The sequence below is a fragment of the Callithrix jacchus genome, chromosome 18 (assembly GCF_049354715.1).
Source record: "Callithrix jacchus isolate 240 chromosome 18, calJac240_pri, whole genome shotgun sequence".
Taxonomy (NCBI): Eukaryota; Metazoa; Chordata; class Mammalia; order Primates; family Cebidae; genus Callithrix; species Callithrix jacchus.
The window spans coordinates 28,674,086-28,692,159 of record NC_133519.1 but is presented as its reverse complement, the minus strand read 5'-3'; the positions used below and the strand labels follow the sequence as shown (position 1 = coordinate 28,692,159).

General features: G+C 38.3%; 1 protein-coding gene across 11 annotated transcripts in view; it reads left to right on the top strand.

Moving 5' to 3' along the window:
* RABGAP1L (RAB GTPase activating protein 1 like) overlaps positions 1-18,074 on the top strand; it is a 737,216-nt gene that overhangs the window by 209,641 nt on the left and 509,501 nt on the right. For all 11 annotated transcript variants that reach the window (XM_078356264.1, XM_035280064.3, XM_035280065.3 and 8 more), the window contains one exon: positions 12,388-12,538. In XM_078356264.1, the coding sequence (XP_078212390.1) occupies positions 12,388-12,538 (151 nt within the window). The remainder of the gene's footprint in view (positions 1-12,387; positions 12,539-18,074) is intronic.

Below are 18,074 nucleotides of genomic sequence, written 5' to 3'. Positions count from 1 at the left end.
TTTCATCACCCACCTATGAGTGAGAATATGCGGTGTTTCATTTTCTGTTCTTGTGTCAGTTTGCTGAGGATGATGTTCTCCAGATTCATCCATGTCCCTACAAACGACACGAACTCATCATTTCTGATTGCGGCATAATATTCCATGGTGTATATGTGCCACATTTTTCCAATCCAGTCTATTATCAATGGGCATTTGGGTTGACTCCAGGTCTTTGCTATTGTAAACAGTGCTGCAATGAACATTCGTGTACATGTGTCCTTATAGTAGAACGATTTATAGTCTTTTGGATATATACCCAGTAATGGGATTGCTGGGTCAAATGGAATTTCTATTTCTAAGGCCTTGAGGAATCGCCACACTGTCTTCCACAATGGTTGAACTAATTTACAGTCCCACCAACAGTGTAAAAGTGTTCCTTTTTCTCCACATCCTCTCCAGCATCTGTTGTCTCCAGATTTTTTAATGATCGCCATTCTAACTGGCGTGAGATGGTATCTCAATGTGGTTTTGATTTGCATCTCTCTGATGACCAGTGACGATGAGCATTTTTTCATATGATTGTTGGCCTCATATATGTCTTCTTTCGTAAAGTATCTGTTCATATCCTTTGCCCACTTTTGAATGGGCTTGTTTGTTTTTTTCCTGTAAATCTGCTTGAGTTCTTTGTAAATTCTGGATATCAGCCCTTTGTCAGATGGGTAGACTGCGAAAATTTTTTCCCATTCTGTTGGTTGCCGATCCACTCTAGTGACTGTTTCTTTTGCCGTGCAGAAGCTGTGGAGTTTCATTAGGTCCCATTTGTCTATTTTGGCTTTTGTTGCCAATGCTTTTGGTGTTTTGTTCATGAAGTCCTTGCCTACTCCTATGTCCTGGATAGTTTTGCCTAGATTTCCTTCTAGGGTTTTTATGGTGCCAGGTCTTATGTTTAAGTCTTTAATCCATCTGGAGTTAATTTTAGTGTAAGGTGTCAGGAAGGGGTCCAGTTTCTGCTTTCTGCACATGGCTAGCCAGTTTTCCCAACACCATTTGTTAAACATGGAATCCTTGCCCCATTGCTTGTTTTTGTCAGGTTTATCAAAGATTGTATAGTTGTATGTATGTTGTGTTGCCTCCGGGGCCTCTATTTTGTTCCATTGGTCTATATCTCTGTTTTGGTACCAGTACCATGCTGTTTTGATTACTGTAGCATTGTAGTATAGTTTGAAATCCGGTAGTGTGATGCCCCCCGCTGTGTTCTTTTTGCTTAGAATTGACTTGGCTATGCGGGCTCTCTTTTGGTTCCATATGAAGTTCATGGTGGTTTTTTCCAGTTCTGTGAAGAAAGTCAATGGTAGCTTGATGGGGATAGCGTTGATTCTGTAAATTACTTTGGGCAGTATAGCCATTTTCACGATATTAATTCTTCCTAACCATGAACATGGAATGTTTCTCCATCTGTTTGTGTCCTCTCTGATTTCGTTGAGCAGTGGTTTGTAGTTCTCCTTGAAGAGGTCCCTTACGTTCCTTGTGAGTTATATTCCAAGGTATTTTATTCTTTTTGTAGCAATTGCGAATGGCAGTTCGCTCTTGATTTGGCTTTCTTTAAGTCTGTTATTGGTGTAGACGAATGCTTATGATTTTTGCACATTGATTTTATATCCTGAGACTTTGCTGAAGTTGCTTATCAGTTTCAGGAGTTTTTGGGCTGAGGCAATAGGGTCTTCTAGGTATACTATCATGTCGTCTGCAAATAGAGACAATTTGGCTTCCACCTTTCCTATTTGAATACCCTTTATTTCTTTTTCTTGCCTGATTGCTCTGGCTAGAACTTCCAGTACTATATTGAATAGGAGTGGTGAGAGAGGGCATCCTTGTCTAGTGCCAGATTTCAAAGGGAATGCTTCCAGTTTTTGCCCATTCAGTATGATATTGGCTGTTAGTTTGTCATAAATAGCTTTTATTACTTTGAGATACGTTCCATCGATACCGAGTTTATTGAGGGTTTTTAGCATAAAGGGCTGTTGAATTTTGTCAAATGCCTTCTCAGCGTCAATTGAGATAATCATGTGGTTTTTTTTTTGGTTCTGTTTATGTGGTGAATTACCTTGATAGACTTGCGTATGTTGAACCAGCCTTGCATCCCCGGGATGAATCCTACTTGATCATGATGAATAAGTTTTTTGATTTGCTGTTGCAATCGGCTTGCCAATATTTTATTGAAGATTTTTGCATCTATGTTCATCATGGATATTGGCCTGAAGTTTTCTTTTCTCGTTGGGTCTCTGCCGGGTTTTGGTATCAGGATGATGTTGGTCTCATAAAATGATTTGGGAAGGATTCCCTCTTTTTGGATTGTTTGAAATAGTTTTAGAAGGAATGGTACCAGCTCCTCCTTGTGTGTCTGGTAGAATTCGGCTGTGAACCCGTCTGGACCTGGGCTTTTTTTGTGAGGTAGGCTCTTAATTGCTGCCTCGACTTCAGACCTTGTTATTGGTCTATTCATAGTTTCAGCTTCCTCCTGGTTTAGGCTTGGGAGGACACAGGAGTCCAGGAATTTATCCATTTCTTCCAGGTTTACTAGTTTATGCGCATAGAGTTGTTTGTAATATTCTCTGATGATGGTTTGAATTTCTGTGGAATCTGTGGTGATTTCCTCTTTATCATTTTTTATTGCATCTATTTGGTTGTTCTCTCTCTTTTTTTTAATCAATCTGGCTAGTGGTCTGTCTATTTTGTTGATCTTTTCAAAAAACCAGCTCTTGGATTTATTGATTTTTTGAAGGGTTTTTCGTGTCTCAATCTCCTTCAGCTCAGCTCTGATCTTAGTAATTTCTTGTCTTCTGCTGGGTTTTGAGTTTTTTTAATCTTGCTCCTCTAGCTCTTTCAATTTTGATGATAGGGTGTCAATTTTGGATCTCTCCATTCTCCTCATATGGGCACTTATTGCTATATACTTTCCTCTAGAGACTGCTTTAAATGTGTCCCAGAGGTTCTGGCATGTTGTGTCTTCGTTCTCATTGGTTTCGAAGAACTTCTTTATTTCTGCCTTCATTTCGTTGTTTACCCAGTCAACATTCAAGAGCCAGTTGTTCAGTTTCCATGAAGCTGTGCGGTTCTGGGTCGGTTTCTGAATTCTGAGTTCTAACTTGATTGCACTATGGTCTGAGAGGCTGTTTGTTATGATTTCAGTTGTTTTGCATTTGTTGAGCAGTGCTTTACTTCCAATTATGTGGTCAATTTTAGAGTAGGTGTGATGTGGTGCTGAGAAGAATGTGTATTCTGTGGATTTGGGGTGGAGAGTTCTGTAAATGTCCACCAGGTTTGCTTGCTCCAGGTCTGAGTTCAAGCCCTGGATATCCTTGTTGATTTTCTGTCTGGTTGATCTGTCTAGTATTGACAGTGGAGTGTTAAAGTCTCCCACTATTATTGTGTGGGAGTCTAAGTCCTTTTGTAAGTCCTTAAGAACTTGCCTTATGTATCTGGGTGCTCCTGCATTGGGTCCATATATGTTTAGGATCGTTAGCTCTTCTTGTTGTATCGATCCTTTTACCATTATGTAATGGCCTTCTTTGTCTCTTTTGATCTTTGTTGCTTTAAAGTCTATTTTATCAGAGATGAGAATTGCAACTCCTGCTTTTTTTTGCTTTCCATTGGCTTGGTAAATCTTCCTCCATCCCTTTATTTTGAGCCTTTGTGTATCCTTGCATGTGAGATGGGTTTCCTGGATACAGCACACTGATGGGTTTTGGATTTTTATCCAATTTGCCAGTCTGTGTCTTTTGATTGGTGCATTTAGTCCATTTACATTTAGGGTTAATATTGTTATGTGTGAATTTGATACTGCCATTTTGATGCTAAGTGGCTGTTTTGCCTGTTAGTTGTTGTAGATTCTTCATTATGTTGAAGCTCTTTAGCATTCAGTGTGATTTTGGAATGGCTGGTACTGATTGATCCTTTCTATGTGTAGTGCCTCTTTTAGGAGCTCTTGTAAAGCAGGCCTGGTGGTGACAAAATCTCTGAGTACTTGCTTGTTCACAAAGGATTTTATTCTTCCTTCACTTCTGAAGCTCAGTTTGGCTGGATATGAAATTCTGGGTTGAAAGTTCTTTTCTTTAAGAATGTTGAATATTGGCCCCCACTCTCTTCTGGCTTGTAGTGTTTCTGCCGAGAGATCTGCTGTGAGTCTGATGGGCTTCCCTTTGTGGGTGACCCGACATTTCTTTCTGGCTGCCCTTAGTATTCTCTCCTTTATTTCAACCCTGTTGAATCTGACGATTATGTGCCTTGGGGTTGCTCTTCTTGCGGAATATCTTTGTGGTGTTCTCTGTATTTCCTGCAATTGAGTGTTGGCCTGTCTTGCTAGGTGGGGGAAATTTTCCTGGATGATGTCCTGAAGAGTATTTTCCAGCTTGGATTCATTCTCTTCGTCCCCTTCTGGTACACCTATCAAACATAGGTTAGGTCTTTTCACATAGTCCCACATTTCTTGGAGACTTTGTTCATTCCTTTTTGCGCTTTTTTCTCTGATCTTGGTTTCTCGTTTTATTTCATTGAGTTGGTCTTCGACTTCAGATATTCTTTCTTCTGCTTGGTCAATTCGGCTATTGAAACTTGTGTTTGCTTCGCGAAGTTCTCGTATTGTGTTTTTCAGCTCCTTTAATTCATTCATATTCCTCTCTAAGGTATCCATTCTTGTTATCATTTCCTCGAATCTTTTTTCAAATCTTTTTTCAAGGTTCTTAGTTTCTTTGCATTGATTTAATATATGATCTTTTAGCTCACAAAAGTTTCTCATTATCCATCTTCTGAAGTCTAATTCCGTCATTTCGTCACAGTCATTCTCCGTCCAGCTTTGCTCCCTTGCTGGTGAGGAGTTTTGGTCCTTTCTAGGAGGCGAGGTGTTCTGGTTTCGGGTGTTTTCCTCCTTTTTGCGCTGGTTTCTTCCCATCTTTGTGGATTTGTCCGCTGGTCGTCTGCGTAGTTGCTGACTTTTCGTTTGGGTCTCTGAGTGGACACCCAGAATGTTGATGATGAAGTATTTCTGTTGCTTGGTTTTCCTTCTACCAGTCTAGCCCCTTCGCTGTACGACTGCTGAGGTCCGCTCCAGACCCTGCTTATCTGGGGTGCACCTCTAGTAGCTGTGGCACAGCGAGGGATGCTACCAGTTTCTTTTTCTGCTCTCTTTGTCCCAGGATGATGCCTGCCTAATGTCAGTCTTTTGGATATAGAGGGGTCAGGGAGCTGCTTGAGGAGAGAGTTTGTACTTTATAGGGGTTTAATTGCTGAGCTGTGCACTCTGTTGTTCATTCAGGGCTGTTATGCTGCTATGTTTGATTCTGCTGCAACAGAGCTCATTAAAAAACCCTTTTTTTTTTTTTTCTCAAATGCTCTGTGTTGAGGGGTTTGGGCTTTATTTTTGGATGTCCGATCAGGTGTCCTGCCCAGCTAGAAGGCAGACTAGCCACTGTTTGGCTGCCGAGGCTCCGCCCAGCTGTTGTGTGATTTGCGCTGTTCCTGCCGGCTCTGCTGTGGTCTCCGCCACGCCCTGCGGCGGAGTCTCTTCGTTGTAGCGTGTTGCCTCAGCAATGGCAGGCTGCGTCAGCAGTGGGTGTGTATCTCAGTTGGGGTGGGTTGCCTCGGCAACGGCTGGCTGCGTCAGCAGTGGGCGTGTATCTCAGTTGGGGTGGGTTGCCTCAGTAGTGGTGGACGCCCCTCCCCCACAGAGCGTCTCGGACCATCTGCTCGGGATAGTTTGAAATCGCGGTTTTGTTTGTCCCACTGGGTATCCCAATCTCTGCAATCCCCTGGGCTGGCCTATTGTCCAAGTCTCATTCAGTCTCAAGTCCAGCCCTCTCAAGTCTCAGGTTGCCGGTTCAACAGGGCACCCGGACAAGCGCGCCCTGCGGGGATTGCTGGGTAGGGCCGGCCGCCGCCGCCCTGGCTGCCGGCTTCGCCAGGCAGACCTACTGCCTGGCGTCCCGTGTCTTTTTTATACTTGGGAGTTTCCCCGTTCTGTGGGCAACAAAGATCAGTCTGGAAATCCGCTCTGACTCACTGTTTGCAGATTCAACGAGAAGAGCTCCAATCCTGGGTTGTTCTCACAGCGCCATCTTGAGTCCTCACCCGGAAATATTTTTTAAAGTTATGAGACAGTATGTATTCTCAATGAAATTTTAAAGGTATTTGAAAATATTTTGAACTTATTCTTAAATAGCTAGATCATTCTATTAAAAAAGCAAAACATGAACAAAGTCAGAATTCACATAATTAAATATGCTATCCGAAAAATGTAAAAGAAAAATATTTAAATACTAATTTGAAATAATTAGAAAAAATAAAAATAATATAGAAAATAAAACTAAGAGCAGACAGTATAAAAAGTTCAGTAATGGAGTTTTTTTTTTTTTTTTTGAGACGGAGTTTCGCTCTTGTTACTCAGGCAGGAGTGCAATGGCACAATCTCGGCTCACCACAACCTCCGCCTCCTGGGTTCAGGCAATTCTCCTGCCTCAGCCTCCTGAGTAGCTGGGATTACAGGCACGCGCCACCATGCCCAGCTAATTTTTTGTATTTTTAGTAGAGACGGGGTTTCATCATGTTGACCAGGATGGTCTCGATCTCTTGACCTCGTGATCCACCTGCCTCGGCCTCCCAAAGTGCTGGGATTACAGGCTTGAGCCACGGCTCCGGCCAGTAATGGAGATCTTTATAACAAATTGAAGTTAAAGGTATATTGAAGAAATAACTACATGAAAAAAGCAAGTGAGCTAAAGAAAGAAAGATTGAGAGAGGAAAAACAAACATTTGTGATGAGAGAACTTGTAAAAACAAAACTAAAAGTGTTAGCAAGATTTCTTTTGTATGTTGAATATGTTCAGAATGGTAGTGGTGATGATTTAACTATTAGTTATTTAAAAGATTTAAGGAATTAGGTAGAATAATATCTGGATAACTGCTTCAGGGTTTGAAATATTTGGAAAACTTGAAAAAGTTTAAAGACACACACAAAAAAACGGTAATGCTCACTGTGACTACTTAGTCATAAGTCAGCTTTTATCAGGAAGAATATTATGCAGGAAGATTTTCTAATCAAAAAAACTAAGTGAACATTGGAGGAAAAAATTGGGTATTGGATTATTACGTCAAGTAAAATCTTCTTCAAATCAGTCATTCTCTTTTGCTGAATATGAGAAAATTGATACATATTTATTAGGCATTTTAATTATATTTTTTGTGGCTGTTCATTACTTATCATCAGAGTGGGAAAATGTATTTGAATCAGTATGCTTTTCATCTTCATAATGACCTTTATCTTTTTTTTTAAAACATTTCTTAATGTAGGTATATAACTTCTCTGTATCTAGTGCTCATTATTGCGGGCTGGAGAAATCTCCAGCCTTTCTTGATGCTACCTCATCTTTTAATTCCAGTTGTAGTTCTTTCGTTTTCTGGAGACAACTTTTTCAAATAGGTCTTGCTGCTGCTGTCATATTCTCATATCTAGTACCACCTACTTCTGCCTCCCCTCTATCAAAATTGTTCTCATTACATTGGTGACTTTTCAGTGGCCACATTCAATGACTTTTACCCCCCCTCATCTCTTGCTTTTTCTGCTGTTTTTGTTAGAAATAACACTTCCCCTTCAAAATTTTATCTCCCAGTAGACACCTTTAAAAGTAGAGTTCTTACATGCCTAAGTCGTTTCGAGAAAATCCTCTATGAAAGCAAAGAAAGCCCACTAGATGAGTCCATGACATTTTTTGATCCTATTAAATTCAATGAGAATGTTTGCTTCTAAAAAAGCATTCTTTTTTGTTTAGCTTTAGTAATTGACATATTTTATTTCATAATTATATTCATTCCTTTATCAAAAATGTATTTAATGCCTTTTATCAAAATGTATTTAATGCCTTTATCAAAAATGTAATTATATGCCGGGCACTGTTCTAGGTGTTTAAGATATATAAGTAAAGAAGACAACTATTCTTGCCCTTGTGGAGTTTCTGTTAATGCATTAAAACCTAGCCAATTACTGTATGATGGTTTATGTGTGACTTTAAAAATAATTGTATTAGGTATCCATCTTGTTTCTAGGGTAGAGTTCAGCATGTATTAGAACTAGTTGCTTATTTTCAAGTTCCTGATAGCTGCAGTCAATGTATCAAAGCAATGGCAATGTGCAGTTACATTTTAATCAGAAATATTGAAAGCAATGATTATTTTTGTGAATTTATTTTGTATTTATTTGGATCCTCTCTGGTCATATATATATGCTAGCAGCATCTGGCTTAATATTTATTAGTACCTCTCAAGTGATAGGGTGCTGTATATAATATGATTGCTCTGCTGTTACTTGGGATAACCAGTAAAACAAGGCTGTTAATCAAGCAGTGTTATGAGTGACCCAGTTCTTTTCAAATTTCAGTCTCTAAAGATAGGTGCCTCAGTTTTTAAGAGAGGAGGAAAGATATTTTTGTTATGCCTGGCTGAATAAGTGGCTGAGGATAAGTTAGAAACTGAATGTCAATTGAGTTGGGTTATATTATGGTAAAGTATTCATTGGGAATTGTTGACTATTAATCTTAAGGAGTGTGTGTATATATGCATGTATGCATGTGTAGGAAGAGGTATTCAAACTTTAAAATATTAGTTAAATCATACAAAACAGTTTGAGCCAACCAAATATTTCATCGAACTGCTTGTTATTTTCATCCTGCCTACAATATTGAAAATACATTGTGGAAGGACCCAGTAAATGTTAGGGGGCTGTTGTAGAGGTCTAGGGAGGATAAAGTCTGTTGCAGTTGAGATAGAACTTTGTAGAGGTTGAGAAAATAAGATATATTAGATTTGGATTAGTAATAGATGATAGGGCAAAAGTACCTCTAGGTTTCCAGTTTGGATGGATTGTGGTAATAGCCTCTGAGGTGGAATACCCTGGAAAATAACCAGGTTTAGGGAGAAGAAACTGAGTTCAGACTTGGACATTTTGACTTTGACATGCCTTTGAACTTCTGGAACTCAGGATGCATGTTTACGGAACTCAGGATACATATTTATAGGTGATAATGAATACAGACAAGAAAATGAAAGAGATCACTGAGGGCAAGAGTAGAAAGAGAGGACTCTAAGCACTTAAGAGGTTAATAGAGGAGAAGCAATCAACAATGGAGTTCGTGAAGGTGGATAAAGAGGTAGTACTTTGTCACTGACGCCAAGGAAAAGAGTGATCAACAGTGAAAGGACTGAAAATATGTCTTGAATCCAGTGGGGTCTGGAGGGAGGTCATAGATCATTTAAGTGAAAACTTTTCAAGGAGAGATGCAGTAGCCATGTTGAACTGAATTGAGAAAGGAGTCAGAGGGGAGGAAATAGAGATCGTGCTTCTATATCAACTCTTGAAATTTGTTGCACAGGGTAAGAGTATGATGGAGAATTACACATGGCATGGAAAAAGGGATTTTTAAAAATGTTCTTAATTTTTAAATTTTGAGACAGGGTCTTACTCAGACTCCCAGGCTTGTGTGATCTTAGCTCATTTAGCTCTGGGACTGGCTCAGGTGATTCTCCCACTTCAGCCTCCCAAGTAGCTGGAATTACAGGCATGTGCCACCATGTCTGGCTAAGTTTTTTGTATTTTGTGTGTTTTTAGAGATGGGGTTTTGCCATGTCACCCAGCCTGGAACTGGTCTGAACTCGTGGGCTCAAACAATTTGCCTGCTTTGGCCTCCCAAAGTGCTAGGATTACGGACATGAGCCACTGTGCCCAGCCAAGAAAGGATTCTTTTACATAGTTTTAATTAATTTAATTCATTGGAGTTTTAATAGTTGTGGAGTCACAGTGATGACTTGCTGATCTCTATATAACATGTAACATATACTATATTTACATACTCTGGGTTTCCCTTACATGATATAGTAAATTATGAGACTCACAATTCAGAGTATTTTGCATTTAATTTCAGAGGAAATGAGCTTTGCTGTTCATTGCTTTTAATTAACCCAGTTTTCTACACTGTAAGTACAGAAACTTAGCTACCCTTAAACCATATGTTTTTCCTATTCAAAAATATAATCAGAGCCAAACATGAAATTACAAAAAGATTCCTTCATGACTGATCCTGGCTTTTTGTGGCATAATATTCTTTGTCAAATACTTTATTCAGGTGGAAGTCTTCTCAAGAATAATTAATACTTTTCCTCTACATTACATATTTTATGAAACATAATTATCTATGGTGTTTTTCCAAATTAATTAAAATTATGTTTTAATTTAAAGCTATGAGACAAGTTTAAAGAATTGAAATGACTTTTTGTGTTTTATAATTACAAAAGAATTTTAAATCAGTATAAATATTTCAGCAGCATAGGAAAACAAAAGGGCTACTTTCCCTCTTAATTCTATTACACAGAAATTTTGGAGTATGTTCTTCTATATTATTTTTCTATACATGTCTAAAAGCAGGTTTCAAAATAGTGGGTATGTATGTGTATTTAAACTAACACTTATTTACTAATTTGAAACTTGCTTTCGTCACTTTGCAGAATAACTTATTTTAAGGTATTGTAGTATGTTTAATCATATAAGCTCTACCTTTTTCTTTTTTTTTTTTTTGAGACGGAGTTTCACTCTTGTTACCCAGGCTGGAGTGCAATGGTGCCATCTCGGCTCACCGCAATCTCCGCCTCCCGGGTTCAGGCAATTCTCCTGCCTCAGCCTCCTGAGTAGCTGGGATTACAGGCACTCCCCACCATGCCCAGCTAATTTTTTGTATTTTTAGTAGAGACGGGGTTTCACCATGTTGACCAGGATGTTCTTGATCTCGTGACCTCGTGATCCACCCGCCTCGGCCTCCCAAAGTGCTGGGATTACAGGTGTGAGCCACCACGCCCAGCCAGCTCTACCTTTTTCTAATTTATTTTTGCTTCAAGCCCATCAGTATTATCAGCTTAGTTTCTCTAACCCAACAATACAATAGTTAGAAAAATCTAAAATAAACTATTAAATCTGATGGTTTAATGGGATGAGTTTACCTGAACTTTTTTCAGTTGTGTAAGTTATAGTTTTTTTTCTGAGGTAGCCTGATTATGACAGTATGGGGAAGCAAGAAATCTATTTTCAGAGGAAGGTATGCCAATATTGGGGTCTGAGCTAGAGGTGGAAGAATGTGTATAATTAGTCAAGTCAGTGGCAGGCCACTTTTAGAAAACAGACATGTGGATTCTATGACTTTTGAGGCTCAAAACTTGAAACCAGAGCCTGGGGTGTTAGATTGAACCAGAGTACATTGTCAAGGTTTGGAATCCCAGTGGTTGCACCAGAATCAGCTCTAAGAGATAAAAAGTGAGCAGCAAATAAAGCCAAGTCTGAGCAAAAAGGCATAGAATATAGTTCCAGGTTCAAGCTAGGCACCAGGAAAAAGATGACAAATAAAATTACATTCACTATATTGAGATAAACAATTCAGTTTCTTGGTCACATGGACATAGTAGCATGTTTACTATGTTGTGATAATTGATTTTAGGAGGAGAGATCTTTGCCTTTGTTCTGATGCTGCACACCCTTGGGATGTGGTAAAGTCTGAAAGTATATGTTGCTCCCCCAGCAAGGTGGAGTTGTTGTGTAGGTTCTGGTGATTGTAGAAAAGGGCTAGGTCCTTCCTTTAGTGAGCACTTGCTGTTGTAACAAGTCAGAGAGACAAATTCAGACATATAAACAGTAATGAACTCTTCTTACTAGAAAACCTATCTTAGGTCATTTTAACTTGGAAGTTCATTGATATCTAAGTTTATGCTGGAACAAAGAATTCCAAGTTAGATCATCAGTAGATAGGGCTTCCTGAAGGACCTTTGAGCCAGAATGTGGTGCCATGTAAAACTTGAGTATCATATATATGCCTTATGCTTTCTATACTGTGGAGCCTGGTTTTGGCACGTGGCCTAGCTCAGCTTGGCCTCAGAGAAGAGGATATAGTTAAGGTGTGATGGGCCTGTGATCCATTTTCAGCATCATTGCCTGAACCCATTCCCTGTCACACATCATTGTCTGACTTGCTGAACATTCATTTCAGGGAATTCACATGGTTCTTTTTATGCCTTGAAATGTTGCCTTGAAATATATAACTAGCACATTAATTATTATGAATAAGTTCATAGGATGATTTTTAAAAGTAAATGAGAGGAAGAAAAAACTTTTCCTGGATCTGGCTCACCAATAAAGAAGATGAGAAGAAAAGTTGAAGATATAATTGAGCTTAAGTTGTACTACTGTTCAATGCCCCACCCCCAAACATTTTTCTCTTGACCCAGGCTTACACTTTTATATAAACTAATATGCTTTTCATAGCAACTGCAGTTCAGGAGTTGTAAAGGGAGTGTGAATGGATTACTTTCTTGTCTTCTCAGGCACAATAACCTTGGTGCACGACCGAAAGGGCTCTCTACTCTGGTGAAGAGTGGCGTCCCCGAAGCATTGAGAGCAGAGGTATGGCAGTTACTGGCAGGCTGCCATGACAGCCAGGCAATGCTGGATAGATACCGAATTCTTATCACAAAGGTAGGAAGTTCTTTTTATATTATTTTCGTTGGATGACCTATTAAATAAAGTCTGTTTTCATAGCTCTCATAAGTCATAAACGCTTTGAGCTTCTTCATGCATCTATTGAGGTTGTGAAGTCAGTATTTCTGCCCTTTGTTCTGAGCACTTGTGGTGGTAAACAATGCACGTAGTCATCTGTGAACACTGTATACCTTGGCTTTCATTTTTGTCATTCAACTGATTTTATAATAGCTATTTACCAAATTGGAATATATTTATATTTCAGGTGTTTTCTAACTTTTCAATTATCCTTCTTTAATTATATGAGATTTATATAGTTATAACCCTACATAGTTACTCTAGTATGATTTACAATAAAATTAAAATGAAATTAAAAATTGTAATGTACTTATGTCACCTTACATTTAGATGATGTGGGTACTTGCCCTTTTTCTGTCAGGGGACCTTGGTTCGACTGTAAATTCCTTTGCTTATCTCTAAATACCTGGTTTTAGAACACAAGTAAAGGCAAGCATTGGCCTTGACCCTAGACTCACCACCCTAGGTCTCACCACCTAATTGCTTAATCTACTCTAAATACTTCATTTTTAAATAATAGTAAATTTTTTTTATTTAAAAAAAAAAACCTCTTTTCATAAATAACATTTTTATAACCAAGATTTTGTTCCTCAGACTATATGAACTTTTAACTTTTTATCCAGTTTTCTTTCCTTTTTGCCTCCTTCCCTTCCATAAATACTTTCCAAGTCCCTAATATAATTAGTCACTGCTAAATTCAGGTTTTTTTTTTTTTTTTTTAACTTTAACCTTTTTTTTAAAGATTGATGGCCTCTACATTGGAATATGCAAGATGACCCATTGGTATGTGGGAAAAAAATGTCTGAAGTTCCATTTGTATTTTTTTAAAATAAGTACACCAAAGGAAACTAAGCTGTACTAATATTTGGTGTGCCATATTGCTGAGGCTTTATGAAGTCCTTGGGTCCAGTGGCCACTTGTCCCAGGTGGTTTGGGAGTGACCTCAGGGAAGAATGGAACATGCACACTTTGGAGGAATAATTGTGGGGTCCACATTCATATATTAATTTCCACAATATTACAGTTTTCCTGCAGTTTGCATGTGTTAGATTAAGTGGATTTACAGGTAACCTAGTTTTAACTTAATCCTAAGATGTGTGATTGGTTTAATAAGATTGCTATTGCAGGATGCTGCATATCAAGTTATTTAAAACATTTGATTAATATTATGATAATGACAAAGTAAATGCTTTTGGAAACAAACTCATAGAGATGGACATTTTGTAACATTTGGCAATTTAAACACCTCTGTGATTTTTTTTATTGGAAAATAGGTATCACTATAAAAACTCATATGTCTTCATGCTTAAAAACCTGGAATCAGAAATTTTAAATATGTTTTAAACTTATACAAGTAGTTGCAGAGAATCTGGAACTGATTGTTAAAAGCATATAAACACAACGCCTTCTGATGTATTCATATGAATACCTAGAAGTTGATATGGTGGCATGTGCCTGGAGTCTCAGCTATTGAGAAGCTGAAGTGGGAGGACTCCTTGAGGCCAGGAATTAGAGGCTGTAATGTACCTATGACTAGTCACTACACTCTGGCTTGGGCAACATAGCGAGACCCTGTCTCTTAAAAAAAAAACAAAAACAAAGACTACCTAAGAGAAAGCAGATATTTCCCAGTCAAATTTCAACAGAATGATTGATGAGTGAGACTGAAAAATGATAAATGTCTACTCGGGTCTGTGGATCTTTGTAAGTCTTTTTTAGATATGATACCAAAACCATGAATCAAAAAACTGATGCAGAAGCAAGTTTTCATTGTTGTTTTGTACACTGCTATAACAAATGTATTAAAAATAGTGACCCATATTTTATGATTATTTTTATTTAAAATGTTTAGAAAAGGCAAGCCTATAGAAACAGAAAGTAGACTAATGATTGCCAGGGGTTGGAGGAAGGAGGAATTGGGAGTCACTGCTAGCAGATATGGGATTTGTTTTTAGATGATGGAAATATTCTAGAATTAACTAGTGGTGACAGTTGCTCAACATTATGAATATACTAAAAAACTTCTGAATTGTATACCTCAAAATGGTGAATTTTATGTTATATTCATCCAATAGAAAAATTTCACAAAATAAGAAATAATGACCTATATTCAATATTGAATAGTATTTTGTAGCATTTTCAATTATCTTTTTTTACATTCTGTCTAAATTTCTGTGCTTTGTAATATCTATGATATATTAGTATAGTAGCTCTTGTACATGATAAATATATATATGTTAGATATTTATGCCTAGAAGTTTTTATCGATGGAGTATCTGACTGAAATGTTCAGAGACCATAACTCTGGGTATCAGGTCACTTTTTCATGTAAATAATAAACTGTATACTTTCATTGGCTGCCATGCGGTAGGAGGTGCTGCCGTACCCGCTTTTTCACTAAGAGGCTTTCATGATTTATACCTTTTAAAACTTCAAGGCTTGGGAAAAATATAAAGAATACCATTCCACGATATTCTTTATGAATTCTTGATGAACAGTGTATGTTCATATAGTGAGAAAATTTTTATCGTTTATACCAAACACCATGGGAGTTTTAACCAAACGACTCGCAAAAACAAAAACAAAAACAAACTTTTAAGATCAAGAGATAGGGCTGGGCTCAGTGGCTCATGCCTGTAATTCCAACAGTCTGGAAGGTCGAGGTGGGAGGATGGCTTGAGCCTAGGATTTCAAGACCAGACTGGGCTACATAGTGAGACCCTGCCTCTACAGAAAAAAAAACAACAAAAAGAAAAATGAAAAAAATAATGCTGGATGTGGTTGCACATACTTGTAGTCCCAGCTCTTTCAGAGGCTGAGGTGGGAGGATTGCTTGAGCCCAGGAGATGGAGGCTGCAGTAAGCTGTGACTGTGCCATCACAGTTGAGCTGGGGTGACAGGGGAGACCCAGTCTCAAAAAAAAAAAAAAAACACAAAAAACAGAATGGTAAAAAGCATTTTCATTGAGTAAAATATATGGAAGATACTTGGAGGCTGAGAAATTACATTTTTCAGATTTCTTCCCTCTGGATTTCTAGCAGTGATTCACTTTCTGCCTGTGAAGACTGCAGTATTTTTTCTGGCAGTGTGGTTGGCAGATACTGGGACTTCACCAGTTGTGAGATTCTGCATCTGCTTCTGGGCATTTCATTCTCAATCACTTGCCTTCACTCTAGGGTTCCTGTTTCCTGTGGTTTCCTATCCTGAGTAGCCACAGCAACCTCCTGATTCTCTGGACTGTAGCTGTGGTGACATGCCTGAAGAGCTGGAAGGGCAAGAGACTGCTACAGCAGGATCTTCAGTCTTCACTCTTTTGCTCTTCCAGCTCTTTCAGTATTTAAGGACCTTCATTCCTGCATTACATCTTTTTTGAAATAGTTTCCCTGACTAAACCCTGTCTGATACACTTGGCATATATTTTTCTCCTTGTTGTCACAAGATGGCTTTCCTACATCCAGCATTACATTTAGAAAAGAAGAAAGGAAAACAAAGTCTACTCAAGGTTGCCAAACTTGAGGCTAAGGGCCCAGTCCTCCAGACTGCCAGCGTTGTTCAAGACTTCTGACACCATCCACAATTGGGGGGGTTCTTAATGCCATACTGACTTCAGACCAACTAGATTCAAACTGGTAGATCCTCACAGACTTCCTCAGGTTTGATAATTTGCAAGAATAACTCACAGAACTCAGTAAAGTGCTATACTTACAATTATAGTTTTATTTAATAGCAAAAAGATATAAATCTGAACTAGCCAAAGGAAGAAATGTATAGGGGAGAATGTGGGACTGGGAGAGTTCCCAATGTGAAGCTTCCATTATTCTCACAGATAGGTTGCCCTCCTGGAATCATCCTTAAGGACTCATTACCTGCCTAGCATTAATGTGTAGCAATATACACTTGGAGTATTGCCAACCAGGAAGCTCACCTAGTTTCAGTGGCCAGAGTTTTCACTGGTGTTTTATTACATAGGCATCATTGATTGGATCATTACCTACCTGGTAGAACTCAGTCTCCAGGTTTCCCTTCTTTCCTTTCCAGAGGTTGGGCTGTTGGATGGCTCAAAGCCCCAGTGCTTTAATCACATGGTTGGCCTTTGTGGTTTGGCCAGCCTATGCCATGAGTCTTCTTCTTAGTGTAACCTATTTAGTGTAACCTATCATGAATCATCTGATTAACATATACTATCAGATGTGGTATTAATCATCTGATTAACATATACTATCAGATGTGGTGGGTTAGAAGGACCCACCACAAATAACAATCCTGTTATTCAGGAAATTTCAAGGGTTTAAAGGTTACCATCCATGAGCTGCAGCAAAGGCTAGACCTCTCTTTGGCATGTCTGAGCCAAGTCTATCATCCTTTTAAAGAGCTTTCCTTAAGCACCGAACAACTCCATCTATATATTCTTGACCAGAATTCTGTTACATGGCTACTAACTTCAACTAGAAATGTTTTTTTATATATAGACACATTGATTTACTCCTCCACCCCCAAATCTAGGCTTTTTGTAAAGAGGAAAGAGAAAATAGGTATTGAATAGAGAACTACCTTTCTGTTCCCCAGTTGCCTCTTAATAGTGGCACTAGTTAAGCTCTATTACAAAATAAATTATTCTAAAAATATATGTAAACTTAGTTTATTGTAGAACTGTAAATATTTACTAATTGCCATTTGAGATTAGCAATGTATAATTTAGTTAATATAATAAATATTTTCACATTCAGCTTACAAATCTATGACAGCTTAAAGTTTTTAATATCTATTGTTAATACAGTTATCAAAAACAACATTTTCATACGAACAATATAGAAATGTGTGGCTCTAATCATGTATGTTTATTCAAGATCTCAAATCATAAGACTTCTTTGACAGAAAGTACAGGGTATATTTAATTTTCTTGTCTTCCTTGCATTATAGCCAAAGATGATAATAAGATGAATAATGCCATTATTTCTAAAAATGATTTTTTTCTTTCTCTGTCATGGGGGTAGCACTGAGATAACAAGTGCCTGTAGCAAAGAGTGTATGTAGGTATTTTGATGGCAAATACATCTGAGCTTACTAGTCACTCAGTGGAAAGAGCATGAACACTCAGAGGATTTTCTGTAAGAAGTGCCTGTATATTTGGCATTTGTTGGTCATGGTTCAGCAACTGTTTGTCCTTTCTTTTGGTCCAGTTAATTTTTCCTGTCTTATTAAGGGAATGGAGAGATTTCAGATTAGTTAATGAAATGGTTCAGCTTGAACAAACAGTTGCTTTATAAAAACCCTAACAGAGGCCTCAGATTACACAGGGAAGAAGGAATATGAAGTATTTTATATTAGTCTATTCTCATACTGCTATAAGGACCTGCCTGAGACTGGGCAATTTATAAAGGAAAGAGGTTTAGTTGACTCACAGTTCCACAGGGCTGGGAGGCCTCAGCAAACTTACAATCATAGTGGAAAGGGA